We start from the raw sequence: 9,197 nt of genomic DNA on the forward strand, positions 1-9,197 counted from the left end.
CCATGGCGGCGATCTACAGGCAAGAAGGCGTGTGGGGCTTCCTCCACGGCTTGTTGCCCTCGATCATCTCCCAGTGCAGCCTGGGCCTCTTAACTGTTGAGTCCGAGGCCAACACTGGCCATGTTGCCCTGTAGTGACTCTATCTCAGTGTTGAGAGAATCAAAACAATTTTATTCTTATTCAGATTATTATGGATAATAATCCTCAATGCTGATGCCGGCCAGGCTGAGCCACAGCCTCTGTTGCAGGATACCTGCATAGGAAGGGAACCACAAGATCAGTCTTCGTACTGAGCCTCTTGGCACTGTGGGCTAAGTACCGAGGAGGGTGGGGATGAGCCTTCCTGGCGTGCTGCCCCACACCATTCCCAGGGTGTGCATCTGGTGTTTGTGGGAAACAAGGGTTACATGAGAAGAATAATGATTGTACTGTGGGTGGAGCGAAGCACACATGCACGTACCACAATGCCAATGATTGGAAAGATCAAGATTGATGACATGAACAGCATCACTGCCACCACAAAGAGGAGCTCAGCTTTTCCGCATTTACAAACCATGGAGCTCGAAGGGAGACCGCACCAACATTGAAGCCAATGCAGAAGGCCTCCTTGCCATACTTGGCCTCTGCCTTGTCATCCGCCAGGCTTTCCATCGCTTCGGCCTACGTAGCACGCCAGCAATGTCAGCAGGCGCAAGTCAGCCAGCCGGCCCACAATCAGGGTTGGTTAACGTTCACCTTTGCTCTTTCGTACTGGGCCAGGCCGATGGTGAAGCGGATCAGGCCCGGATCGGTCCACCCGGCGGCCCTCATGCGCTGTCGAAGCTCGTCGGTGTCGTCCTGCTCCTCCCCCATATCATCGATCGCCTGGCGCTCCCCATTAGACAACTGCGCCACGACCAACCGCAAGAAGGCCCGCAACATGAGCTCTTCCATGTGCTGCGCAGTGGGGTCGTGCGGGTCGCGGCACGGCCCGATGGTCTGCCCGAACTTGCGCCGCGCGGCCTTGATCTCGCGGCGCAGGTCGGGGTCCAGGTGGCGCTTGTCCTTGGCAAAGGCCTTGCGGGTGACACGCTCCACGATCTCGTACCATTTGCAGTTGTTGGCGAACGGGTTGAGGCTCTCCTTGAACGCCAGGTTGGCCCGCGCCTGTATGCCCTGGCGGTTCTTGTCAATCATGAACCTGTGTGCGGCACGAGTGTTAGGCGCTCTGCAAACCGCTGAACAGGATTGATTGTGGAGCCGTGCCAGGCCTCGGCGTGGGCGTCACCGAAGAAGGGCTGGGCCAGCAGGTTGAGCTCAAGGCTCATGGCCTGGTGGTTTGTTGCCATTGGTCGGCATCAACCAATCGGGACAAAAGAAAAACAAATGTTGAAAATGTCAACAATCCTTGTTGTGGGCGTACCCAGGTGGCGCGGGTCTCGGGGTGCATGGAGGCCAGGAGCAGAAAGGGCCGAATCATGCCTTGCTTGAAGGCCAGCCTCTTGAACTTGCTGTTGCGCTCGAGCTCCGCCAAAGCTCTCGTATTGTCATACCTGCTCAGCAGCCCGCCATGTTGTTAGTGGTGTGCTTACAGCATTGTGGCTCATCTCAAGCAGTGGCCGGTGGTGGTGTACGTGAGAGCAGTCGCGCCCTTGATGGGTGGCCACTCGGCCAACACCGAAGCCACTTGAGCTCGTTGGTGAGACGACAGCTGGGAGAGATTCCACACATCGCCGACCTGCGCCTATTGCCGAGGCGTGCCTGTCAGTTGCAAAGCTTCTTACCTTGGGCGCCGCCTGTGGTGCATGATCATATACCTCGCTGCCTTCTTCTCCGATTTCTTGACGTCTCTGCTTAAAACGCTCCGGCTTGGCTTCTGTGCTTGGCCACACATGTTCGTGTGAGGCAGGTGATTCAACACATGCGACCAGGCGCCTACCCACATAGCGAGGCACCGTACCCTTTTCCTTCATCATGTCTTGCTGTTGTAGTCGTAGTTGTAGTTGAAGGTGGAGTCGTACTCGTGGTTTTGCTTGCGAGGTAAGCTTGTTGCGGAGAAAAAGTGTGTAAACTCCGACTTTTTAGGTCCGGTAAAGTGTTGTTTTCTCTCCGTACCATGCGGCGGCGAGTGGGCCACGGGCCGTTGCCTCACCCAACACCTTGCAATGATCTCACCGTTGAGGTGTAGGAGTGGGGTGTGAAAAATTGTGTGGGTGAGAACTGAGAGAGTTGTGCAACATTCAGCTGAAGGCTTTGGCACGTCCTAGACAGCCCCACAGTCCTTGATGGCCCCACTACGATGGGAGAGGCCAGGAGATGGAAGTGTTCAACATCAGCTGGGAATTTTTGGTTTTGTGGCTTTTGCGCTTATGAGCTATTTTCCTCTCCAGTAAGCTAACCCAAGCATTGGTTGGAATGTGCCCAAGTTTCTTCATGTCTCGGGTGGTCAACTACCCCACCCCAGACCTCGCCTCCCTCGGCCACCTGAAGCAAGCACGCCGTCATTGCCAGCTTCCGCGAGGGCGAGCAAGGCCCCGACCTTCACCGAGCCAACTGCCTGGTCGAGCTGGCCTTAGTGGACAAAGCCCGTCCAAGGCGGCGGGGGACTCATCGTAGTGGTGGTTTTCGAAGCGGCGACAGGCCTCGAGGGCGGCAAAGGGGAGTCTTCGTCGGCCTCGCGTGGTCGCCGTCTCTCGACTCGCTCAAAGACGACGATGATGACGACTGGCGGCACGATGCGTCGATCTCCTCGACGTGCACCTAGGCTTCGACGACGAGGCGGAAGAGCGCCATTGACTCCCTTCCAGAAGGGAAGCTCAAGACCGAGCTCCAGGCGCAGGAAAGCCAAACAGCCGACCAGCTGAGCAGCCTGCTGGCCAAGGGACTGGGACTGGACGCGAAGGCGTTCGAGGAGTTCGACCATGTGATGAAGTCGTGTCCCCCGTGAACGTGAAGTGGAGCGCCAATAGAAACAACCACTACACGGGAATCACTACGGGTGGGTGGAGCAGTGGGCGGCGCCGGAGAGGCGGTGGAGGGCGAAGGCAAGGCCCAGCGGGAGGGCGAGACCGGCGAGGGCGGCCTTGGCCAGCTGCGGCCAGTCGATGGGCGACTTGCCCGCCTTGAAATCGGCAAAGCTCCGCACCACGAACCCGTGCGATCGCGCCTTGGGCGTCTGAAGCTGCGCACAACGAGACACACACACACCACACACCACACACACGGCACACGAAGGTTAAGAAGAGGCGCGAGCTGTGTGTCATAGTCAGCCAAGGTTAGGTACCTGTTGCTTGACGAGCGGCCAAACGCGCGGGAGGACGGAGCGATCATTGATGATGACCCACGTGCTGGTCTTGTTGATCCACTTGAGCTGCACCGGAATACCTGCGACACACGACACACACAACACACACGACACACACAACACACACGACACACTCACTTTAGTACTGAGAAGAGGGAATGCAACGCGAGCGGCCCGAAGGGAGAGGGTCATGACACGCACGCACCATCGAACAGGGTCATGACGTCGGCCGCCTGTGCCGGCCTCTGGTTGATGCTGACGTGGAAGACGTTGCTAAAGTCGTTCTCGTCCTCGGGGCGGTCGAGGCGCAGCACGGAGCAGGCGCCATACTGGTTGATCGTGTTGGCGTACTGTGATTCGAATTGAAGAAGAAGAAGAAGAAGAGTAAGAAGAAGCGTAAGAAATTGATGATGGTGACGATGATGGTGATGGTGATGGTGATGACGACGAGGATTGAATGATGGTGGTGGACCAACCTGAAGGATCCTGGCGCTGGCGACAAGCGGGACTCCTTCGATGTGGGCCTCGGCGCCCACGATCTGCTCCAGGTACGCAGCAAAGATGGCCCCCGTCATGTACGCATCGAAACCTGGCGACACCGCACACGCACACAATGGCACACGCAACGCGTCGACGACGTCAGACGAAGGCGTCAACCAGGTGATCGTAGGGACGCGGGCGCAGGGAGCGTACCGGCCTCATGGGCGTACTCCTCGTTCTCGCGGTACCGGTCGAAGCCCTCGGCGTGGACCACGTTGACGCCGCCCTTCACGGCCGCGTAGACGTCGCCCAGCCCCGTGCTCAGCAAACGGTCCTGTGGTGACGTATCGTGGCCCGACGCAGCGAACGAATTGCGGCGTTGCATGGTTTGCCCGGGCTTCGATTGACTGAAGGGTGGAGTCGGGTAGGGGGGGTACCTTGTAGGCGGGATCGGTGGCGGCGATGTGCTTGGTGTCGAAGATGGTGGGGAAGACCTTGTTGATGGCCACCTTGAAGTTGCGGAAGCTCGACGGCAGACGGTCCTCGAAGTGGAAGTAGCTGTACAGCAGGTCCAGCAGCAGGTTGTGGCCTGCGCATCATATTTTATTATATATTAATATAGTAATACAGATATAAAAGAACGAGAATGTGTGGAATGGTCAGAGCCGTACCGACGACGGGCTTGCGCGACGCGCTCATGGCCTCCCAGACCTGTCGGAATCCGATGGCAGCCTCAAATTCCTGTATTTTGCTGAGGGGTTAGTTGGGCTGGGGGAGGGGAAGGCGCTAATGGCGGCGTAGTACGTCGCGCTTCTGTTGGACGAGCTCGGCCCTGCGCCTGGCCTTCTCCTCCTCGCTCATGCGGCTGATCGACATGTTATCCCACGTGCCCTGCACCTTCTCCACATTGAGCTCCGGGTAGCTGTGTCACACCATGCGCACACAACACACAATACACAACACACAGGTGCGTGAGCGGGTGGTGAGACCACCACTGGTGCACACGCGCTTGAGCAGAGTGCGGCGGTGGCGTACTTGCCGCGGACTTCCTGGTAGACCAGGCGCCTGAGGAAGGAGTTGGGCGCGATGAGTAGGAGCGGCTCGGAGCCGTCGCCCTGCAGCCACCCGTCGATCGAGGCCCTGGGATTTATATTATAATTAAATTAATAAACATGTGCATGAATTGTGCTCGATTAGAAGAGAAGCAGAAGATACTTGATGCCGGCCACGAACTCGACGTCGCGCGGGTTGGTGGGCACGATGTCGGGCAGCGCCTCCTGCGACGCGGCGTCGAGGAGCTTCTGGATCTCCTCTTCGACCTGCGGCCGCATCTTCCCCTCGACGTAGCGACTCAGATAGCCCACACCCTATCCAAGGTCAGCCCCAGCGCCAGTCGTGTGCGTGCGGTGGTGCGTGTGCGGCGTGTGTCGGTGGGTGGGTACGTACCTCGTAGATGAACTTGTTAAAGTCAAACTTGTGCTCGAGGAGGAACTGGAGCGAGGCCGCCTGGCAGGTGAAGCGCCTGTCGCACCATCCGTAGGGACGCGGGAACAGGTAGAAGTTCCACGTACGCGCCACGTACCTGCACACCGCACACGCAGGCGTCAGCGGCCGCACGCACACGCACTACGGCACACGCACAACGGCGCAGGACATGGAACGTACTTGTTCTCGGTGGCGTCCCAGGTGAAGGCAGAGAGACCGAACTGGGTGATGGTGAAGGCGGACGAGTTCTCCTTCAGCTTCTTGTATCGCTGGTGGCGGTGAAGACAGAACGGTTTCAGGGCAGAGTTCATGACAAGTAAAGAATACAAAGCAAAGCGGACAGTGCGCACCTCCTCGAGCAGATCGACGGGGTGGTTGTCGAGGTAGCCGCCGAGTGTAAGGCCTGTGGCGCACATCACATGGAAGAATCAATCAATTTCAACTTTGATTAACAATCGACGGTAGCAAACGAATCGAACCTGTAAATTCGAGATCGAAGGACAGGAAGTCAGAAGCGGCGATGGCCTCCTTCACGTCGGGCAGCACTGCGGCAAAGTTGGACTTAGTCACCTCCATGATCTTATTGCTCTTTTGTGAGCTTGTGAAATCAGGCAAATGTCTTGATTTATTCTACTTCATTTTTAATCCACAGCTTCTGACTTTATTCTGGCTATGGTTATTGGATAACAAGTCATGGGGAAGCAATGAAGGCAAGCTTGTCCCATTTCACGTACAGCCAGCGCCTCAGAGACAGTGAAGAAGATAGTGTCATGCTTGGGTGAGAGTAGGTGTTTTGTTGTTAGTTGGGTGGAACTGAACTGCTTCTGGGAATACAGAGCAGTGTTGGCAAGTCCTTTCAGGACTTTAGACTTTGAACTCTTCAATCTAAACAATGTCCCATCATCCACTCAGTGAGCCACCATGTAAAGGTTGTCATTGTGGCATTGCTTTTGCAGCACATGCACAAACAATGCTGATTCAGACCTACATACATGAGCAGAAATCTTACACCAGTTCTGAGTGATAATGATTTTGTGGAGAAGTTGACAACAATTACACAACACATTCATCTCAAGACCTTGCACTCATGGCCACCATCTATTACACTGCTCTGGAAAAATGGTATGGAAGAAAGTGGTTCACACTCCACAGGTGGTGCAACAATCCCACGGTGGTGGCACAACCAAGGTGGTCATGAACTTCATAGTGCAAGGTGAACCAAAGGGGCAAGACTGGTAATGATGGACTGTTGGACAAGTGTCCAAGTTCCCATGGGAGACAATGAAGGTGGAAAGATGTTGTACACTTTTGGAACTCTGAGCTGATGTGGACCACCTGAGTGCTGCCCATTCACAGCATGGGCAACATGCAGCCACCACAGACAATGGCAATCTCTGGCATCAACCCACTCAAAACCATGAACAGCCTGACCTATGAACAGATGCACTTGGCAGAACTCCCCAACAGCAATGGCAACAAACTGTGGTGCTTTTCACCAGTCTTTGTGGAAAATTGTGGACTCTTGAAATCCAAGGCCTCCTTTAAGTGAGAGCAGCAGTGTTGTGAGATATCCCTGAAGCACACAAAAACATCAGCAAGAATGACCTGCTTGACATCATCAACTTTATTGAGCACCACAGCATGCTGTCACTGAGGCAATACGCCATCATGTACTGGTTCATGGATTACATGAATGTGGATGTCTTTTACAAGCACCTCTTGCAAACACATTTGTGCAAGGTACCTGCCAGAAAACCCACCAATATGGCTGCTGTCTTTATGATCTTTATACCTCATTGCTCATTTGGATTCCAGTTTGGTGCACCAGTTCAAAAACTCTCAGAGTGCAGCAAGGGCATCATGATTCAAGCAGCACACCACTGCCACAAGATTTTCAAGAGGCACAATGAAGCCAACAGGTGGATATTCAACCTGTGGACTGCAACATTCTATGTCACATGGTCCAATCTGCACAACCTTGGCAGGGATGACATCAATAAGCTTCCTGTATTGAACAGAATGCCTCAATCATTTAAAAATCACATGTGACATCATATGCATGCCATTTATGCCCAGCACCCAACTGCACACCTGCAATGTTGTGATTGACACAAGCATGGTGGAAGATCATCCAATGTTCATGGCCTTTAGTAGACGCCTCTCCCAGTACAGCATGTCACAGTGTAAGTATTGTCCAACCACCCAGATACTTCAACAAGAGCACAACCACATGGTATATTTTGGACCAGTATTACGCTCTGCTTTTTGAGGAATGGGAAGCATCTGGAATTCCATGGGATCCACTATGCCATGAATCAAGAGCATTGCCTCTTGCACAGGTCACTGCATTGTAGGAATGGTGGGTTGAGATACTTGATGATGGAGCACACACATATAAATGCAGAGATCACTTCAACGTTGCAGATGAGATTCAGCATGAAGCAAATGGTCATCAGCAACTTCCAAAAGAAAGAGTCTCTGTAGGTCAGAGCAATCACTGACTTGTTGAGCAGGATGTCTGACTTGAGAGAGATCATGCAATTGAGGATTTCACTTCTCATCTCCTGTGCACCATAGTATTGACAGGTGGCCATCATGCACCACCACCCTGGATCCTGTTGGATGAACATCATGCCTTTCATGGTGACCCTTGTGACCATAGACATGACAGGTTTGATCTTGGCATAAAGATAATGGTGGCATGGCATCATGTTATTGCCTTGTATTCTTTGCATGACTTTGTGAAAGTGGTCACCAGGCGTATTCAGCATCAATTTCTGCTAATAATTTGTCAATAATGTCCTCTGGTGAGAACTCTTCCAGAAACTTGTGGTCATTTGAAATGAGAGGTCCAGTCATTTTGAAAAGTGATTTTGTTTATGAGTTTAACCTCATAAAAATACTTTTAACAACTCAAAAATAGTTACAAAATTGGGAGCATCTTGAGAATTGGCATATTAAAATACCATTAATGAGAGATATGATGCTGCTGTAACTGGGCCATCAGTCAAGGTCTGGAATGACCAATTTCTATCATGTACATGTTTTAGTACACTTAGTTATTGTGTATGTGTAGGTGATGACTACGCACGTTTTTTTCAGTCCTTTCCTGAATGGCTGGCACACAGAAACCATAAAAGCTGCTGGGATTTAACTGGACAAAAAGTCAATTTTTATTCTTTACACAAGCCATTCAGAGGGGCTGTTTGTCACATCTCAGTGTGGAGAGTGCCCTTCATCTCTTACTTCTTGGCCTTCTGAGGAGGTAGCTGCTCACTATGAGGGTGGCCTGGAGCTTCTCTTTGTCATTCATTTAATATCAAATTGTTGCAGCATTCATCTTCACATGATCTGTGGGGCTAGGAGGACATAAATTAGCAAACATTCTATCATGTATGTGTACATGATAGCATATCCTGCTGTTTCAAAGCATAATGGGCTTTGATAATAGCATGTATGCAATGGGGCAGTTACCTCCTTCAGGAGCTTCAACAGTTCCTTGTTGTTGGGGATGGCTGATGGCAGGGTGACTGGCACCTATGCATACACAACAACAAAAACTGTAAAACCAGACACTTACTTTATCACCTACACATACACAATGACTACATGTTTGACCATGTTTGACCTACCAATACTTAGTTTATCATGTACACATACATGATCTGGAAAATCAGAACTTTGCTTGTTTTCAGTCAGTTGCACACATGCACTGAACTTCATTCTTCACATTTGTGCTGAATTGGAGCACTATTCCTGAAGTTAAAATTCCTCTCATTCCATACTGATAAAATCACTTTTAACTCCACAAATTCCAAGTTTTTATGAAACCATTTTCATCTCAAGTCCCTCAATATCACTTATAAGCAGCGGTCTAGCATGTCAAAATCACACATGCAGATCCAAATCTTCAAAACTGCCCTGTATATCAAAAATGTCAAATCTCACA

General features: G+C 52.1%; 3 protein-coding genes across 3 annotated transcripts; 1 reads left to right on the forward strand and 2 right to left on the reverse strand.

Moving 5' to 3' along the window:
* Positions 1-188: 188 nt before the first annotated feature.
* Positions 189-1,531, reverse strand: ACA1_160020 (uncharacterized protein; the record flags this gene model as incomplete). Its single annotated transcript, XM_004348552.1, has 5 exons — positions 189-253; positions 579-660; positions 736-1,180; positions 1,216-1,310; positions 1,403-1,531. Coding segments are annotated over 5 exons (816 nt in total), but the record flags the coding sequence as incomplete, so codon positions are not given.
* A 1,162-nt stretch (positions 1,532-2,693) lies between these two features.
* On the forward strand, positions 2,694-2,926 carry ACA1_160030 (uncharacterized protein; the record flags this gene model as incomplete). The annotated part of the gene is made up of 2 exons (XM_004348553.1): positions 2,694-2,733; positions 2,787-2,926. 2 exons carry the CDS (start codon positions 2,694-2,696, stop codon positions 2,924-2,926), a joined length of 180 nt encoding a protein of 59 aa, XP_004348603.1.
* Positions 2,927-2,971: 45 nt separating this feature from the next.
* ACA1_160040 (ribonuclease, putative) lies at positions 2,972-5,824 on the reverse strand (the record flags this gene model as incomplete). Its single annotated transcript, XM_004348554.1, has 14 exons — positions 2,972-3,160; positions 3,263-3,363; positions 3,489-3,633; positions 3,760-3,872; positions 3,977-4,097; positions 4,201-4,352; positions 4,435-4,504; positions 4,568-4,685; positions 4,799-4,903; positions 4,979-5,130; positions 5,210-5,345; positions 5,429-5,517; positions 5,599-5,651; positions 5,728-5,824. 14 exons carry the CDS (start codon positions 5,822-5,824, stop codon positions 2,972-2,974), a joined length of 1,641 nt encoding a protein of 546 aa, XP_004348604.1.
* Positions 5,825-9,197: the final 3,373 nt, after the last annotated feature.

This window comes from Acanthamoeba castellanii (assembly GCF_000313135.1).
Source record: "Acanthamoeba castellanii str. Neff unplaced genomic scaffold scf7180000084724, whole genome shotgun sequence".
In the NCBI taxonomy this organism is placed as follows: Eukaryota; Discosea; order Longamoebia; family Acanthamoebidae; genus Acanthamoeba; species Acanthamoeba castellanii.